The following is a 19,543-nucleotide window of genomic DNA, read 5'->3' as shown; positions in this document are numbered from 1 at the left end:
AAATGAAAGAAAAGGAAAAAACTCCAAAAAAAAGAACTAAACGAAATGGAGGCAAGCAACCTACCAGGGACAGAGTGCAAAACACTGGTTATAAGGATGCTCAATGAACTTAGTGAGAACTTCAACAAAGAGATAGCAAGTATAAAAAAGGACACAGAAACCATAAAATTAACCAGTCAGAAGTGAAGAATATGCAATATGGAAGACAAGGTAGCAGAAAACACCCAATCAGAACAGCAAAGGGAAAAAAGAATTTTTAAAAATGAGGATAGTTTAAGAGGCCTCTGGGACAATATCAAGCGTTAACAACATTCACATCATAGGGGTACCAGAAAGAGAAGACAGAAAGCAAGGGATTGAGAACCTACTTGAAGAAATAGGAGCTGAAAACTTCCTAACCTTGCGAAGGGAATTGACAAACAAGCCCAGGAAGCACAGAGAGTCCCAAACAAGATGAACCCAAACAGGCCCACACAAAACACATTATAATTAAAATGGCAAAGGTTAAAGACAAAGGGAGAATCCTAACAGCAGCAAGAGAAAGGCAACTAGTAACTTATAAGGGAGCCCCCATAAGATTGTCAGCTGATTCCTCAGCAGAAACTTTGCAGACCAGAGGGATTGACACAAAATACTCAACATGACGAAAAGCAAGGACCTACAACCAGGACTACTCTACCCAGCAAAGCTATCATTTAAAATCGAAGGACAGATACAGAATTTCCCAGACAAGAAAAAGCTAATGGAGTTCATCACCACCAAACCAGTATTACAAGGAATGTTAGAGGGACTTCCTCAAAATGTAAAAAAAAAAAAAGACCAAAAATGTGAATAATAAAATGGCATAACTATCAACAATTACATGTACTTTAAATAAAAATAAAATGAATTAAATGATCCATTCACAAAAAAAGGGGGTGGCTACATAGATAAGAAAATAAAACCGTTACATATGCTGCCTACAAGAGATTCACCTCAGATTGAAAGACACACACAGACGGAAAGTAAAGGGATGAGAAAAACTTATTTCATGAAAATGGAAAAAAAAAGAAGCTGGGGTAGCAGTACTTATACCAGCTCCACCCTGGTTCCCGGTGCCGGAGATACCCTCCCGCCTCAGGCTTCCTTCCAGGGCCAGTCTGGCTTCCCCCTCATGTCCCAAGGCTGACGACCCCCTCTGCTGCTGCCTTCTACCCCTGGATCAGAAAGGCATTGCATGCTGACCACCGGGGCTCACGCACCCAGCCTTTCTTTTTATTCTAATTTCCAACAGACTGAGATCAAGTTTTCGGTTATAAGACATCACGATGATGACTCCTGGGTTACCGTCCATTGCCGAGTTCTGATCGGCCCGCTGCTCAGTGTCTCTACCAGCAACACGGCGACAAAGATTGCTGGGTGTCCCCCCAAACCTGCTCACACCCTGCTCAGCGATACCATCCCAAGTTATCTGGACACATGACCACCCAAAAGAAGAACGACATTTCCCAGGCCCCTTGGAGCTAGCTGTGGCCACGTGACAAGGTTCTGGTCCGGGTGTCCCCATCCTCATACCTGGAACCTGTGACTATGTCATTTAACATGGGAAAGGGGACTTTGCAGATGGGATCAGTTACGGACCTTGAGAAGGAGCGGCTATCCTGGATCTCCCCGGTGGGAACAGAATCGTAGGAGATCTGACAACAGAAGCAGAGCTCACAGTTGCTTCTCCCCACACCCACCCCATCAGGCCTATCCCTCAGCCACGCTGTACTCAAGGGAAAGCCAGGCTGGTGCTGTAGACAATGGCGAAAACAGCAGAAAATACTCATGAAAACTATCAAAAGAAAAAACGTGTCCATGTTTAGTGTTTCATACATAATTTTAAAAAAGATACGATAATACCAATAGAAAACATTGCATAGCAAATAATGCGTTTGTACAAAATCCATAAGAAACATAATTCTATCACTTAAGATGATTCTTAAAAAACATTTTGCTAAAAGCAAATCAAAACATCACAGACAGTGACAGTCTCTCGTGTGCAACATTGCTCAACAGGCTTTGTGCATCCTGAGGACGCCTGGGGCAGCAGCTCGGCTGGACTGGGGCCTCGGTGGGCGGTTGGGGCTCAGGTGACGTCCTCCCCCTGAGCCAGGCTGCAGGGCCGCCCCTCGAGGCCGCTCCTTTACTGGTAGATGACCTTCACGCAAAACGTTTCCTCGTTTTTGTCTTCGTGGTCGTTGATATAAATGAGGACCTCTTTCTCCCCAGCTGTCTGACTGGGAGCAAACCGCAGGCCGATGGTGTAGGTCTCTCCTCCCCCGACCTGCAGACAAGCACCACAATCCGAGCGCCCACCACAGCCGCTCCTCTCTCTCTCCCAGTAACTTCTACGCACAAGGCATGTGTTTTCTCAAGCACAGCAGGTCGGTCGGCTGACAGAGGACCTTCAGCCTGGGGCTCCTGCTCAGTGCCTGGGGCAGGTGGGAGTGGGGCAGCGCCCTGTCAAGGCTGGCAGACTGGGCACACTGAGGCTCCGAGCCCCATTTCCCCATGTTACCTGCTGTCCCCACACTCTCGGGAGACGCTCGCTCCCCACCTGCAGAAACACCATCCCCTAACTGACAGCCTGTGATCTGCCACTCTTTCCTTAAAACGTTCACAATGGACAAAGGGCAGAATTGTGGGGCAGCTCTGGGTACTATGGAGAAATTGCAGGGAAGGCCCTCTCTCCCCCAAAATGGGGCCTACACATGGAGGGTCCCTGAGTCCAAGGCAGAGGAGCTGAACACAGGGTGGCCCCTCCCTGTGGAGCATCGCTCCAGAGCGCAGGAAGGCTCGGCTCACGGCCGGGGTTCCTGAGGACCACCCGTCACTAGATGGAACGGCTCCCAGCGCCCTGCTAGCCCCCCTGCCCTCAGGCCCCACACCTCAGGGCTCCGGGGAGCACCGCCCGCACCTGGAAGGTGTCCTCCTTGAACTGCAGCAGCTCAGGGTGGTCGCTGTGCAGCTGGTAGGTCCTCCGGGAGGGGTAGGGGTTGGTGTAGGTGATGCGCTTGTTGGCGCCCTTCCCCTCCCCCACAGCCAGTGTGATCTCAAAGGCCTGTGGGGGGGAGGGCAGCGGTCGGCCTGGGCGCCTTCTCCAGGCGCTTCCTGAGCCCGCTCTGGACGTGGGGCCCCAGGCGCTGGACGTCGCCATAACCAGGACAGACAAGCCCTCTGAGCTCCTGGATGACGGGCTCACAGCACAGGAGCCACCCCACCCTGACCCGGCCAGAGAAGACGGGAGGGGGTCCTGGGTCGGGGACCAGCTGACAATCAGGTGACACACCCCCTGTACCACAGGGCCCCCCCACAGGGCCCCTCCAGACCTTGGAAATGAGAGGCAGGCGGCAGGAGAGGCACACGAGCCACGAGGCCACGCGCTGGTGGTGGTCCACGTCCACCACGTTGAGGTGGACAAAGCGGCTGCCCGCCCTGAGGGGCCTCACGCCCAGGTGCAGGTCCTGCACCCCGTGGGGCGGCAGCACGAACACACCTTTGGGGTCCGTCTTCAAGAACAACAGAGAAGCAGGCAGGTGAAGGTGCAGCCACTCCCATGGGGCCAGAGAGGGGTTTCCTGGCACCTCTACCCAGGGGACCAAGAGAACCCAAGGGAAGCAGCTGCTCAGGGGTGACAACCCATGTGGCCGGCATGAGGTCACAAGGGGCTTGAGTGAAACGACAGATCTGAAGCCAGAGCCAACCTGTGTGCCACAGCGTGTCATGGTCTGTCACTGTCGCGGTCTGTGTCACCATCTGGGTCACGGTATCATGGTGTGTGTCATGCTGTGTGTCATGCTGTGTCACCATCTGTGTCACCGTGTCGGTCTGTGTCACTATCTGCGTCACGGTCTGTGTCGCTGTGTTATGGTCTGTGCCATGGTCGGTCCCCATCTGATCAGTGTCATGGTGTGTGTCATGGTCTATGTCACCGCCTGTCACCGTGTCAGTCTGTGTCACTATCTGTGTCGGGCATGTTCCCCTCCCATGTGACGACGACCCCCTAAGTGCCAGCGCTGCCTCAGCAGAGGGAGTTTAACGAGTTCTGGCTCTAAACGCCGGCCGCTGGCAGGGAGTCTGGAGGGCCTCATTATGCGGGGTGGATAATTGTGGCTGCATTAATTCCAAAGTTACTATTAATATTTATCTTCCAACAATTCTGAAAATTGGCCTTCGGGATTTATATGTCACTCATCTCACGACAGCAACTCTAATAAGGGCGATTTGAATGAAGACTCTGCCAAAACCTGCTGTCATCCTGAAGGTCCTGAGAACCTATCAGGACCAACCACTGCGCCATCCCGGGTGGGGTGAGGATGGGGAGGGCCAGAGAAACCTAAGTGACCCGAAAGGACCCAGAAGGCCATACCGTCAGCTCCTGGGGGTGCGAGGTGAAAGCTCTCACTTTCCTAAGTGTCTGTGTCCCCCGAAGGACAAGGGACAGGTGGGTCCGCTGGCCGGTGACACAGGAGACGTCCACACGCTGCAGGGAGTGGAGGTGGACCTGCCATATCTGGATGGGTGTCGCCAGCCAGCGATCCCTGCGAGAGACAGAAGCCACTGGCAGCTCTGACCCATGAGCCAGGGAGAGGCAAGGGCCGGGGGCCCAGGGGCACAGCTGCGTCACTTCTGCAGCCGCCTCCCATACTAAGCACAAGGCTCTCGGGCGGGACTGGGGCTTAGGTGTCACTTCAGCCCTGCACCAGAACACTGAGAATGAGTGACAGGTGGCTTTTGCCTGAAATGCACCCTGGGCCAGCTTAAATCCCAAACCAGGTCTGAGGCAAGGGCTGTGGGCAGCACGGCATGGAAGAGCAGGAAGGTGGGCTTGGAGGTCACACAGGCCGGGCTTTTTGCAAGATGGGCTCAGCGACGCTTCCCTGCAGGCCGTGCTGAGGACTCCGCACTGCATGTCCGCCCATGACGAGCACCGAGGTAGGCCATGCCTGCACTTCACCCCCCACCTCCCACCAGCTCTAAAGGCTCCCAAAGGGCTGGGGGACACCACCTATGAGGCAAGGGGAGTGCACCGGGGTTATTTCCACCAGGTGAGGGACGCAAAGGGGCAAGTCAATGAGTCTTCAGCATCAAAGGACATTGACTGCACTTTCCCTCTGCCCTGGGAGGGGCCGTGGCTTAAATTCCCTCAGATTCAAGGAGGAAACTGCTATGATGGGGTCCTAGCACTGTTCTGGGGCAGAAGCTCCTTGGTGGAGTCCCGATGCGGCATCCCTCAGGCCGCTGGCCTGGTCTGAGCACAGGGCACCCTTTGCCAGGCCCCTGCCAGCCCTACGGTGCCCCTCACACCGCAAAAGGCTCGATCATGGCCCCGGCCATGAGACAGAACCAGGACTGGCCCATTTCAACGCCCCAGCATCCTGACTGCCTGCTCACCTCCCTCCGCTCCAGACGGCCAGGCTGCCATACTCACATGTAAATGATGACAAAGAAGTCTTTGATCTCCGGGCTGCGACCACTGGCCACCTTCAGGAACACGTCCCTCGGCTCCCCAGGGCCCTGCCAGACAGGGGGTGCATCCCTCAAACGCTGCCCGCCTCCCCCACTCTGCCCCCTGCTCCCTAAGTTCTGACAAAGCGAAAGCATGCATGAACCAGGCCCCCGACATGTTGCTACCTTTCTGTCCTAGTCAGAATTCACTTTTTTTTTTTTTTTTCACTGCAAAAGAGAAAATCATTAACTTCTTGATTTTATATTGAGGTCAATAATTATATTCTTCAGGAGACTGTAACCAGTTTCCTAACCAGTCATAATATAATTACGGCCATTCTTCTTTCCACAACGGCAATTAACAAGTGCCTCAATTACCACTCTCACTTCACTCATTTTGCCTCATGCTTTTTTTTAATTTAAAATTCAGATAATCAACTAACTGATCTGCTGGCAGAAAAAATGACAACTCATTCATGACGCTCTCACAAAGGTGCAAAGCAGCCCTGCAGCACCTTAGACAGAGACCACGGAGCCGAAACCCTGCAATGATGAAGCCCCGGAGACCAGGACGCGAGGCTGGGGCACCGAGCTGCACAGGACTTGCCTGAGGCACAGCCAAGCACTCACCACGTTCTGGGTCTCACAGATGACATTCGGGTCACTACAGCGGACGTGGAGCGGGGGTGCCTCGCCAGGCATTCCCACAGGAGCACCTGGAGTGGGAAATACCAAAACTATCATCTTTCCCGATAGGCCTGGGCCAGAACAGGGGCTGAGCTGACGGGGACGCCACTCTACCCCACCCATGCCGGCAGGGACACTGGTGCTTCATGCTTGGCAACCTCCTGGGGACTCAGCCCCCCTCCTGGGGACTCAGCCACCCCTTAGGGGCTCATCCAAAGGGAGTAGCCAAAACGTAAGCGCAAGTGCTATTTAGCAAGGTGCCAGACATGAAAGATGTTGCTTTGTTCTAAACGCACACAACAGAAAAAAGTGACTCGGCAGGGGGAGGAAGTGGTGTCCCCAGGCATGAACTCAGGGCTGTGGGTCTTAGGAGGGTGCACTCAGCCGGCCATGGTCACACCTGCCATCTCAGAGGAAGCAAGAAGGTGGCCATTTCAAATGAAAAGGGCAGGTGGTAGAATTTACAGACGTGTCACGTGTTGTTGGAGTAAGAGCATCACGAGATGACATAATGACGACCCTTGGGGAAAAACCTTTTCCCATCTGTTGAGCCCACAAAATGCCAGCCACGGGGACAGACGGGACCTGCCTGGCAGCGTGTGCCAGGGAGGCAGGCGGATGGCCTTCTTCAGGAAGGTGAGCTCTGGGTGATAGAAGCGGAAGACCTGGTCCACCACGTGGGGCTGGGGCTCCACCGTCAGGCGCAGCACGGCGAGGGGTTTGCCACCACTGCCCCGGAACAAGACCTGCCGACAGAGCAGACGGGGTGGCGTCAGGACACACACCGGCTGGCGGGCCTCCTTACAGACAGGGACGGGGGTCTCTGCGGTCCACTCACCTCCCGTGACACGGAAGGACTGGCACAGTCAGAAATGGGGGACAGTCTGCAGCAGCAGGTGCCCACACGAAGGGGACGGCACCCAGCACAGGGTCCGCACGTGGACGTGTGTCCCTTCTGTGGGTATTAGGTGTGGCTGCTGCTACTGCTATTTCTCCTAAGTGAGGCACACACCTCGAATACCAGTGGAAAAGGTTTGCAGCCCAACATCAAACACTACTTCAGCCATTATTCTACCTTTCAACACGCCTGCTGTGTGCGTGCTGGGGGTCGTTGCAGAAGGATCTGGCATCACCTCACCAGATCCTCGTGGGTGGAACGGAGCACGTTAGCTCTTTGATTCCAGACGGTAAAATGAGGCTGTACCTAAACCAAGGGGCTAGAAATATAAACTCCCTTTTCTAAACAAGTTACGTACTAAAAAGCCTATTGGTCCAAAGAGGTCCTAGTTGGGACAGCTGGTAGACTGGGAATCTACTCCACGACTCAGTCTGGCCCAGTGAGCCCTCAGGCCCAGGAATGAGGATGGCACACAGCCATCCCCTGAGGCCAGGGCACTGTCCCCTGTCCACGCAAGACTTGGGCCACCGACAAACTCCACATGTGAAGGACATTCTTCTTTGGTAAGTTTTATTATAAAATCTTTTAGGTGTATGTATATAAGACGATACATATGTAAAACGATGTTTAGCTCACAAATTAGAACAGGACAGCCACCCAGGAGCCCAGGACCCCACTTGGAACAGGCACACTGTCCACAGCTGGGCTCCCATGCCCTCCAGCCCACCCTGACACACCCCTCCTGAACTCCACGCTCACCGTCCCCTCTTTTCTTTGCCATTTCCCCACCTCTGTCTTTAAGCAACACGGTGGTTTTGCCTTTTGGAGCTCCACCTGAAGCCACCCCACACGAGTCCCTTCCCTCACCTGATGTCCCAACTCAACCCCACGTCCTGGCTCGGAGAGAAGCCCCCACGCCCGCTCCCACGTTCCCATCACCTGTGCCCTGACACCCTTGCCAGAATTTTCCCGCTACGCTGAGACTTCAATTCTAAAATGATCGACTGTTTCTTCAGCTGCTGTGCCCATTGAGCGGGGTCTCTGCCCCACGCCCACCCCGCCCCGCTAGGCTCGCAGGCCCCTGCAGACCCCCTTGCGGCTCCACCAGCCACTCCTGGAGGCTCTGACCATGGCGGATGGCCAGTCGGGAGTTGGGGTTGAGGGGACGCTCCAGCCTGTGTGCTCCGCTCCCGTCAGCCTCACCCGGCCATCGTCCCAGCAGGGGCAGCTCCTCCTCAGCAGGTGCCGTCTGCACCCAAACAGCACAGACGCAGCCTCACGGCTCCTGGGCGGACCCTGCACCAGCCCAGCCGGGGGCACCCTCCTCGGAGGCCTGAGCTCAGGCCCACGGCCCCTCCTCTAAGCCTCTAAGTCATGGTTTCCTGCTCTGTCCCTGGTTCCCAGGACGGGCGTGGCAGGCAGTGGCTTCCGGTGTCTCCACCTCCTAAAACCTGGAGTTCATTATACTCTTCCGGCCACCTGGTTAACAACATCACGCCTAGTTAACAATCCCTGATACAAAGTTCTCTGTTCAAAGTGACTTCTGTCTCCCAAGTGCTGGTCTCCCAGGGGACTCGGGCTGAGCGAGCAGCTGGGGGAGGCCAAGCTGCAGGCACAAAACGCATTTTCTTCTCTATAGTTTCATAGGCACAACTGCCTAATTCCTGATGACGCCCCACGGCTCTTTCCTCTCGGCTTGGTTTTCTCCACAGCATGACCACTGCCACGTCACGCTTCATGTGTTTGGCACAGTCAGTCTCTCCACCAGAATGGAAGGCAATTTGGCTGCCTGTTCCCTGCTGGGTCCCAGGGCTGCACACAGGAGCCCCACCTGCTGTCCCAGCAGCCAAGGGTCCAGGACGCAAGCACCCAGCAAAGCTGTCTGCACCTCAGACCCACAGAACCTGTGACTGGGACAGCCCACTGGGCTGAAACTTCTAGAACTTAGAGCGGCTCCACAGGCACCACTGAGGCAGCAATGCTGCTTCTGAGAACTTGCAAATATAACTGGAACTCTCAGACTGAGCTTTTACATGGATTCTCTGCAGTTTTCCGACATTAAGACATTCTGAAAGAATGGACATTGGTAGTCAGTCAAAGCTTTAAAAATGGTCTATCAGTGCAAAATGGGCCTTTTGGAGAGGGATTTAGCAAAACTGAACACGTAGAAGACTATTCACAACAGCAAAAGGCTGGAAACAACCGTAAAGTCCATTCATGGGGTGGTCAGGTAAGTGATGGACATCCGTCCACATGACAGGGGCTCTGACCGAAGAGTAAACGGGCATAAGCTCTGTGTGCTGTCAAGTGGTGTCAGGACCCACGTTCACATGCTACACACAGACACAGACACACAGACACAGACACACCCAACACAGAGACACAGACACACACACACACAGATATACACATACAGATACACACAGACATACACATATAGACACATACACACACACCCCACCCAGAGAGACACACACCCAGACAGACACAGACACACACACACAGACACATAGACACACACACAGACAGATACACACACACACAGAGATAGAGACACACACACACAGAGATACACACACATGGGGGTGAGGGACAGGAAAGGAAGGAGGATCTTTCTACAAATACCTCATTTTATAGTTTGATCTTGGACTCATGTAAATGTTTTCAGTTAGTTTAAAACAAATTTTTCTAAAAACAGTCTCTATATAGTAAAAACAAATGAAACAAACAAATCCACCTATATGTCAAGGTGGTGATATAACTACCCAGAGAAGAATTCTTGAAGTGAATTTGAAACCGGACAAAAAGAAACACTCAGAAATCTTAGACTACAACGTCCTGTTTGTGGTTGGTACTGAAATTTGAACCTCACACATACACATCTAACAGCCAGTGTGGCCAGCGGCCTCAGGGCCACAGGGTCAGACCAGTGTGGTCAGTAGTTAGTTATGGACCAGGGGACTGAGAAAGTAAATAAATATGTTGACGATAACGGAGCCGGCTTCTCACCTACAGAAACAGGCATGAGAAACGTGAGGCAGAGGGCAGCTGGGTAAGGCCCACGATGTCACACGGGTGTTGGGAGCACCTGTGTTAATCCGGGTCTGGAATACATATGGATAGAGTCTGTGCACATGTGTATTACACACAGACACATGCGCCGTAGCTCTCTCGGCTAACACCCCAGGAGCTCTGAGCACACCCAGCGCCCACATTTGGGTTTCTAAATGCCGTTCTCCACCAAGAGGAACCTCAGAGAAATGGCCGATTCCAGGGCTGCCGTGAGGAAAGCCTAAGGTGACTCTGGACTTTCTGTTTGCCAGGCAGTAAGGAGGTGCTCCAAGAATGTCAGGGCCGTGTCAAAAGGACACAGGAGCCAGCCTGAAGCAGCTGCCACCGGTCAGTGTGGGGAAAACGAGCAGCAAAACAAGGACAGTAACAAGTTATAACCCACTGAATAAAACAGGAATTCATGTCCATAAGGTACAAAAGTAAGTCAAATAAACGAATGGGATGCAGGCAGAGCTCTCTTACTTAGAATACCAGCTAACACGAGTGGAAGGAGTGATGACATCTGAACGTCCCCAACCACCGGCAGCCACCATGCTAAGCACCCATGTGGGGGGGGGGGCAAAGGGGGGTCCTAGAGGCTGCTAAGCAAGCAGGCGGGTGGTGTCTGATGAGGAACACGGTATTTCCATGGTCTCAGCATCTTCCGGCAAAGTACTTCCTCGTTCCTTTCTGATTCTCAAGTACGAAATGCCTCTTCCTTAACTTTACAGCGCAGAAGCCTGGCAGACACCTTCTTAACTAGGTAAGAGTTAGTATCTCCAGAAACAGAGCAATCAACACTGTGTCCCTCCCACTAAGTGGTTTGAGAAGAACACAGCGAAACCTCTGCCATCCTCCTGCCCAGAACATTCTGCCCACCTTGAACCTACTCACGAGCAAACACAGGACAAACCCAAACTGAGGGACATTCTGTGAGGTCACTGGCCTGCACACTTCAAAGTACCACGGCCATGACAGGCGAGGATGGCATGGGCGGAGCTCCAGCAGGAAGAGAAGAGACTTGGGACCCCTCTCGCCCTTGAACCTGAGTGCGGAAGTGGTCCCGTATCAGGATGCTTGGTGATATGCAAATAGGGCCTGATGAGACTCGTGTCAGTTTCCCAATTTTCATGGTTCTACTGTGGTTATGGCGGGGTCCATCCTTATATTCAGGACACACGGGCTCTACGTTTCATGTCGTCAACTTCTTCTCAAATTGTTCAGAGAAAATATGGATAAATATAGAGAGAATGATAAGGCTGCTGTACAATGTCAACAACTAGGAAATCTGGGTGAATAATGTATGGAATTCTTTGCACTATTCTTGTAATGTTTCTTTTTTTGTTTGTTTTTTTGAGATTATTTCAAAGCAAAACATTTGATAAGAAAGGCACAGGAGCTAACTTGAAAGGGACGGCGGTGGCCAGAGAGGGGTACTGTGTCGCAGACGAGAAACCCAGCAAATCAAAACTGGGCGTCCATGATGAGATGCCAAAACGGACCAGCTGTGAAGGTTGCCAGGGCACCACTGGTTATTTTAAAAATCAATGACTAAAGAGCAAGAATCCAACACTTATCCCGACTCTGGTGTAGAGCATGTTTCAGGGCAGCCAAACCGCTGATGGTTTATAGGAGCGTCACAGCTAAGAAGTACAGGAACGTGAGAGAAGTCAAGTTCACCATTTTCCACCCTGATGGGAGGACGGCTGTAGACAATGACCCTCAGGTGGGCACGTCATGCCACGTGGACAGCCAGGCACCCTGCCTCGCCTCTGCAGGGCACAGGGATCGGCCCACTGAGGTCGGCCCCTGGCGGTCGGCCCCTGCTCAGCGACTGCAGAGACACAGCGTGAGGACAGCAGCACGTTTACAGCAGTGCAGTGGGCATGGGGTGGCCAGCTTCACACCCAGCGTGCCCAAGGGCTGTGAAATGGACAGGGGCAGGGAGGCATTTCCATGCTTGACACCCACCTGGGGGCCATACCAGCATCTGGCTAAAGCTGTCACTGTCCTGTTAGGAAATGAAACGTCCACCTCCAAGGGCCCTGCTCCCAGCCCCGAGCCTTCCCTCCAGGAGGCACAAAGAAGGGCTGAGGGGCCAGGGCCAAGCGGCCCGGGAACTGGTCACCTGACACACCTCACTCGATCCCTTCAGGACACAGCTTACACCACCAGACCTCGTGTGTGCCCGGGATCGGAAGTCGGGCGTCTTCTGCCCCCTACCTTGGCATGTCTGGTGGGCATCACGCTGGACCTCCCCGGCGACCCGGTGTCCGTGTCGTCCTCAGGTCTCAGCGCAGCAGAGGCCTGTGGGAAGCCATCAGCACTGGGTGTCACGGGACAGAGTCCTGGGAACATAGGCACTTCTTTCTGCCTGCGGGACCTTCCGCCTGCAGGAACAGCTGCCCCCTGCATCTCATTTACTCTCACAGTTACCCTCTGCGCAGCTACTTATAACCAGCCTCACTGCCCCCAAGAGGCCCCGGAGGCTGTGTGAGCTGTGAAGGGGCGTCCTGCACACTAACCCAGCCCGGCCTGCGCCAAAGGCCTGCTGCCTTCACCACTGTCCTTACGACCTCTCGTCCCGCAGCGCATCCCAGAGCCTGCAGGGAAACCTGTGAGCCTCTAGATCCCTAAGCCATTTCAGGGATCACCATTATCCACAGAACTGACCTCAAAGGTCGTTCCAGAAACTGAAACACACGCCTGTGCCCTCCTGCATCACACACACACACACACACACACACACACACACACACACACACACGGAAACCGCAGTCCTTGCATTTCCCTGGAAAGTGACAGAGGCTAAGGGAGTCAGCCTGTCAGCCCTTCTGAGGTCTAAGAGGCTCTTTTACCAACTTTAGTAAAGAGATTCAGAGACGACCTAGCCTTTCATGACGTCCACCACGTCTGCAGGAGACGTGAAGCGTCTGGGCCCACCACACACGGCGCAGGTGCAGGGCCGTGAGGACAAGTGGGGCACATGACAGCCCGAAGGCTAATCGGTTGGCCACCACATGGGGAGGCCTCTGTAAAACGCGTGGCGACGCCCCAGATCCCCAGCGCTGTGCTCCTGGCTGACACACAACAGACCCACCTGCACTGCAGAGAAGGTCTGGTACTTGAAGGGGACATGGGCGGCCTCCCGGGGGCGCAGGAAGAGCTGGGGGGCGAGGCCGCCCCGCACGTGGAACATCTCCTCCTCCACGGGCGTGTGCAGGTTGGCCGCGTCCTTGAAGTGTCTCCACTCCTGACTGTCCAGGATGAGGCTGCAGGGAGGGCGGACGCAGCGCTGAGCCCAGTGTGCTTCCTGGCGGCGAGCCCCACCCGCTCGCTGGGAGCTGGAGCTCGGGATGGGAGCCCCTCAGCTTTCGGCACACCCGTCCCCGCCCCGGCCCCGCACCTCAGCTCTGGGGTGTCCACCTCGACGGTCACTGTGTGCTGCGTGTTGTGAGGGTTCCTGAGCACGAACTCGAAGAACTCGGCGGTGCCCAGCGTGGTGTAGACGGTGTGCTCGGTGGTGATGGCCAGGCTGAGCGCGCTGGTGATGCTCTGGGCCTTCGTGCGCTCCCGGTAGGCGGCGATCACCTGCAGGTCCCTGGCGTGCTGTGCACGGACACCCTGCTGAGCCTGTGGGACACGAGCGCCCGGCCAGGGCCACAGTCCTGGGGCGCGGTCCTCCCTCGCTGTCCTCTGCTCAGCCTCCCACCCCCAGCACCCCACACACCACGTTTCTGGAATACCACCCCCCCTTCCTCGACACGTGGGCTGGGTGGGGCTGGCTGGCGTCTAGCTCCAGCGAACAGAATGGGGCACGCCTGTCTCTCCACGTGGGGTTCTGCAGGCACTCCTGGCTTGTCTCTGCCCCATAGCTGGGGTATGTACCCATTGGAGGCAGGGCCTGCCCTGCAAGCTCTTAAGAAACTACAGCCAACAGCCAACTACTGCCAGCCTTCCCCACAGCTGCCAGGCTGGCACCAGGTACAGTGAGGAATTAAAAGCAGAGGTTCCCAACAAAAGAGAAAAGAACGGCCTAGAAAATAGAGCAGGTGCCCAGCTCGCCGGCCAGGCCCTCAGTGTGGTGGCAGGAGCCCCATCTGTGAGCGGAGCCCCTGGGAGGTAACGTGTCCAGCCCGGATTGACCTCAAGCTGGGTCAGGGGGGCCAACAACTGCCTTGGTGGGGCTTGGCCACAAGTCCCTCGTCCCTCTCCTTCCTCACGTGCCCTGTGACTCAGTGGGCCTGGCCATCCCAGACGTGTTTTAGACACTGGAGATTGGCTTGTTTTCCTTGTGAGCCCATCGGAAACTGCTCTGCAAGATCTAAGAACTAGGGCAGCCCCCAGGCTGGGGGGGGGCAGCCAGGCCCAGCACTGAGGACCTTCGAACACTGAGGAGGCCTGGATGCAGAAGGAAGGGGCACACAACGCTTTCGGACTTCAACTCAAAAGCGAGGATGAAATTTGACTTCTGACTTACATGGCTTTGGATACTGTCTTTGACCTGCCCCGAGCAAGGGGGCTGCAGCTGTGCCTTTTGTTTCTCCCCGGGATTTGAAAATGGGAGGGTGGTCGGGTGCACATTCAAGGCTTCCCTCTGTGGACACTTTATTAGGGCGTCTCAGTGGCGTGGGCCTTTAACAGGCTGTGCTGGACAACATGGCCAGACACAACGCGAATGAGAAGCAGGACAGAGATGGCTTTGCCACCTGGAAATGGGCTCCCGGATACCCATGGGCCAGATGGTGAAAAGCGATGGGTAGAGACGCGTGGCCCTGGGCTTGTTAGGCCCTAACTGCTGGCCCTCTCCTGCCTCCTCCCAGACCACAGACAAGGTAGGTGGTTAGTCCGACACCCCTGGCCTCCCTCCACCCCAAGAAAGATGGGGCAACTTATCTGATGGAAAGTTCCAGAGCATGAACCAGGCAGGCACAGCTCTGGCCTCCCTCTTCCCTTCCTTTTGGGATCCACCTGCCTGAAGATGGCGTTGGGCTCACACTGCTTGGCCAGGTGGTCAGGTTTCCTGGGATTTCTGTCACTTGAGGCCCCCACAGAACACTTCGCACAAGTAGATAACCCGCCAGCCCTGCTTCCCAGGCCCAGGGTCCAGCCCCAGAGCAGGGGCTCAGACCAAGGCCTGCCTGGGCCTGCAGCTTCCCCGTGCACAGCAGCTGATGCTGACCGATGGCGGTCACTAGGGCCAGCCACTGCCCGGGACAGCGGACACAGGTGAAGCTGAGCGACCCTCACGAGAGGCCTGTGACTGTCCCAAAGCACAGCAGGAACATAAACACGGGCATCGGACCCGCACTCTGTGCTCCTGGCCACCTTCCCCAAGGAGCCCTGCGACACGTGGCCTCCCTCAGGGCCGTAAGGACTGCCGTAAGAACGACTCGGGGAGGGAGAGGAAGCTGGACGCCGGCTGGCTGTCCCCTGCTCCCCGTGCGTGACCTCCAGCATGGACACTTCACCGCGAAGCCATGCACTCGGCCGGCTCAGCACCGCAGCTCCACCGCGCTCCCCGGCCTCCCGACCGAAGGACCCACTGACTTCACAGAATTCTCATCGTTCTTCGAAAGCAGGACGTAAAAGCTCTAAAGGGATAGAAACTACCACATATTTGATAAATCGAGTTACTTTCATCTCAAAATTCTCTAGGGCTACTGACCCAGGAAATCATTAGAATTTAGTAGAAAATGCTCTTGTATTTAGAAATCCAATTACTTCTCAATTCACTGCTGTATTCAAGATGAGGTTTCTGAGCTGTAGACTTCTCTCTCAGAACACATTAAGTAATAGGAAAAGAGCAAAGTAAGAAGAATACTACTGCTAACAGCAACACTGGCAGCCTTCCTGACTGAGCACGTGCCGTGTGCCCGGCCCAACCACGGAGGCAGGCTCGCCTGAGTCCCCAGGCGACGCTGACAGTCGGCTCCAGGGGCCCCACCCTCAGCAGCTACACGGCCGGGGGGACCGTACACTGGGGCCCGGGGAGAAGGCCCGTCCTGACCACGGCCACACCAGCCTCCTTTCAATCCGTCCCCACAGCCACAGCGGCTCCTCCGCAGCCAGACTCTGCCCACCGACCCTACTCGTGCCACCGGCTCAGTCGGCGCCCTGGGCCCATCCTCTCGCATGTCCTCTCCTTTGTCCGTTAGACTAACAGTCTCTGCTGGTTCATTTATTTCTGCCTCCCTTTCTACACTCCACACCTGAGGGCGGGAGCCCTTCCTCACCCACTGTGACCCGAGGGCCGCACACAGGTGACCACTGACCGCTGGCACAGGCTTTGCCCCTGAAGAAGGGACATCGTCTGTTCAGACACCTGCCTTAATGTAAAGGGTGATCTCAAAAGATTTCCCCCAAGTCCCCTTGGCTTCTTTATTCTGTAAACCCAGAAGGTACAACCATTCTCTCCTCCTATTTCTAAGTTGCAAAATATTACAGAGTCACATTTAGATTTTCAGGCAAAATTGGGCATTTTTCTGGTCAGAATGATGACTCTGATAGCCCAGGATATAAGAAGCCGGTCCTAGCTTCACTCCTCAAACCTTAGGGACTCTCAGAATCCCCTGCAGAGCTTTCTTAAAGACTGGGGTCCCAGGATCCCCCAAACCCACTGGAAACAGAATCTCCAGGGGTGGCGCCCAAGAATTGCTTTTCATCAAAAGCCCTCCAGGTCATTCTGACTCGAAAACTTCTCTTGGGGGCTGAAAAGTCCAGTTCTCTTGCATTCCCCAAGTAGGATTTGGGAGGAAGCGAGGCCCACGCAGGGCAAGAGAGACGGGGTTCAGGCTGCTCCCACTCAGTGACCCCTGGTCCCACTCGGAGCCGGGGAAAGCGCAGAGAGGATGGCGCACCCACCAGCAGGCTGGTCCTGTGGCAGCCGAGCCCTCCTCCGGACTCCTGCAGGCGCACGGCCCGCATCCGCTCCAGCTTGCGCCTGCGCACGGCGTCCGCCTCTGGGCCGGATCCCTGGTGCCCCTTGGCCCCAGGCCGCGAGTGGGTGAAGAGCAGGGCAGCCAGCTCGCTGTCCACGTCGGCCAGCTTCTGCGCCTGGACCACATTTTTCACAGCTAGAAGGTTCAAAGCGGAAGCAGAGGTTAAAGTGTGGGGATCTGTTTTCTAAGCAGACGTGGCAAGTGGCTACGAGTCTCCCAGAGCCACCTGACCCAGCGCGGGGCACAAAGTGTGCTGCTCTATTCTGCATATTCTAAGGTTCTGATGAAGGTGGTGATTATACAACCTGGTCTCCACAGCGCTTCTCCTTTACCAGCCTCTCACTAAAAGGAATTCGGATCTTGGTCCTTAGACCAAATTTATTATAATCATACACCACCAGGTGATTTTCCAGGGGAAACAGTCAGTGCTCCAGCTCAGGTTCCCAAGGTGCCCCAGGGCCCAGTGACAGCCTCCCCAGGAAGGGTGACCCTGCTCCCATGCAGCCCCTCCCGAAGCCCCACTCTGAGCTCTCAGGAGCACCGTCCCTCGGGTCCTCAAACACACCCTGGGTGGGGGTGTCACGTGCCCCAAGCTCAGACTGGGAATCAGGGGCTCTGACAGTTGTGCCGCTGGGCCAGAGACCCAGGCCCGTCAGGGCAGCTAGAGCTCAGACCAGGCCTGACTCCCGAGCTCACACCCTCCACTCTGCACCCAGCTGCCTGTGGGTGTCCTGGGCCCCAAGGCACCGTCTCCTGGGAGGGGCTCTATTCAAACCCTGGACGCACACAAAAGCCATGTAGCAGACAAACAGAAGCTGAAACGGGCCAGTCAGGCAGAAGAGCTGCATTTTCTGCTTCCGTCAGTGGCTGCGTCAGTAACAAAGCCACGCATGGCCCATGCCACATCACAAGCTGACCTGTGAGATTCCCAAAGAACCACACAACCCAGCACAGGCAGGCACGGGAGAGAGAGCACCCTAACTTAGGACCGGGCCCTTCTTCTCAGCCATCCCCAGAGCCCCCGGGAAATCAGCACCAGCCTGAATTCGGCCGGCCTGGTACCTACTCTGTCCTCGTATCTGCAGTCTCCTAGGGCTGTGCTCCACAGGGTCGTAAGGCAATGTCCCCCTACTCACCCACCTCTTCCTCCGTCATCGCACGTAAACAAGTGCTGTTTCCAGGTTCCCTGCCACCACTCTATTTTAAAGCCGTTAATTGCTTTTCTGATGCCATGAGTTGGTGTGGACGTCTTAACAGGCCGCCCAGAAAGAGCATTCCCCGTGTCACTGGGGTGCAGGCGTGCTGGGGTGGGAGGCCCAGTCTGGATGGGTTGGAGAGCCAGGCCCGCAGTCCCCAGGGGAGGGGCAGGGGAGGAGCCAGGCAAGGCTGGGGGTTAGTCTGTGAGATCACAAGATCATGTATTCAGATGCATCACCCAACAAACGACTCCCAGATCTGAAGTACCAGAAACACGACTCCAGAGTGACTGTGCGGCCACACTGCTGAGCCAGGGAGCACTTAGACCTTCGTAAAACTGCACGACTTCCCACCTCCACAACCTTGCCCCATGGGGGACGACACAGGCCTTCCAGTGGAGCACCTGTCCTCCAGAGGCCCGTGACTCCCTCAGCAAGCCCTCACTGCTGACCACTCCCCCGCTGCCCGGCGGAGCCCCTGACCCACCGGGCCACACGCTTCACGAACACTCTTAGCCTCGGTCCTGGAGCACAGGACTCCTCACTCTGACTCTCCATCCACTCTCGGTGGGCAGAGGGACCAGCTGGGGATGGAGAAGCCCTGGCCTCAAAGCGAGAAAAGCACATTCTAGTTCAAGTTCACGCCCCTTAACCACACAACCAGCCAAGTCACCTGGCCTCTCTTGCCTCGGTTTCCTGACACTAACATGAGAAAGCTGGCGCAGACAGACTCAGCCTGCCTGGATCACGGTCACGGACACTTCTGAGCATCTGAGCGCACAGGGCCCCGCCCCAGGGGAACGTGCGAGGACCCACAAAGTACTGGCTAGAGTTTCAGGGGACTCGTGGGACCCTAGAATCCTTCCAAGATGGAACCAAAGGCCTCCCAGGTCCAACCAGCCACAGCCCTGGGACTCTCTTCCGGAGCGGAGCATAGGTTCAAGGTCAACAAAGTCAGATGGCAGCAACATAGGAAGCTGGTGGCATTGTGGGGTTCACTGCAATGTGTGGGGTTCACTGCAACGTGTGGGGTTCACTACAACATGTGGGGTTCGCAGCAACGTGTGGGGTTCACTGCAACGTGTGGGGTTTGCAGCAACGTGTGGGGTTCACTGCAACGTGTGGGTTCACTACAACGTGTGGGGTTCACTGAAAGTGTGGGGTTCACTGCAAGTGTGGGGTTCGCAGCAACGTGTGGGGTTCACTGCAACGTGTGGGGTTCACTACAACGTGTGGGGTTCACTGCAAGTGTGGGGTTCGCAGCAACGTGTGGGGCTCGCAGCAACGTGTGGGGTTCA

The 19,543-nt window shown here is 55.5% G+C and overlaps 1 protein-coding gene across 11 annotated transcripts in view; it reads right to left on the bottom strand.

Moving 5' to 3' along the window:
- Positions 1 to 1,821: 1,821 nt before the first annotated feature.
- NPHP4 (nephrocystin 4) overlaps positions 1,822 to 19,543 on the bottom strand; it is a 107,945-nt gene continuing 90,223 nt past the window's right edge. For 9 of the 11 annotated variants that reach the window (XM_019746697.2, XM_074334189.1, XM_074334188.1 and 6 more), the window contains 11 exons: positions 16,973 to 17,184; positions 13,515 to 13,741; positions 13,209 to 13,380; positions 12,332 to 12,415; positions 6,749 to 6,905; positions 6,103 to 6,188; positions 5,456 to 5,541; positions 4,394 to 4,565; positions 3,354 to 3,533; positions 2,942 to 3,085; positions 1,822 to 2,308 (listed from right to left, as the gene is read on the bottom strand). In XM_019746697.2, coding sequence (XP_019602256.2) covers positions 2,168 to 2,308; positions 2,942 to 3,085; positions 3,354 to 3,533; positions 4,394 to 4,565; positions 5,456 to 5,541; positions 6,103 to 6,188; positions 6,749 to 6,905; positions 12,332 to 12,415; positions 13,209 to 13,380; positions 13,515 to 13,741; positions 16,973 to 17,184 — 1,661 coding nt within the window. In that variant the 3' untranslated portion in view covers positions 1,822 to 2,167. The other 2 variants (XM_074334192.1, XM_074334194.1) reach the window with 2 other exon arrangements.

The sequence above is a fragment of the Rhinolophus sinicus genome, linkage group LG06 (assembly GCF_036562045.2).
Source record: "Rhinolophus sinicus isolate RSC01 linkage group LG06, ASM3656204v1, whole genome shotgun sequence".
NCBI classification, from domain to species: Eukaryota; Metazoa; Chordata; class Mammalia; order Chiroptera; family Rhinolophidae; genus Rhinolophus; species Rhinolophus sinicus.
Note: the sequence above shows the minus strand (reverse complement) of the source record. Positions and strands in the feature narration are given on the sequence as shown.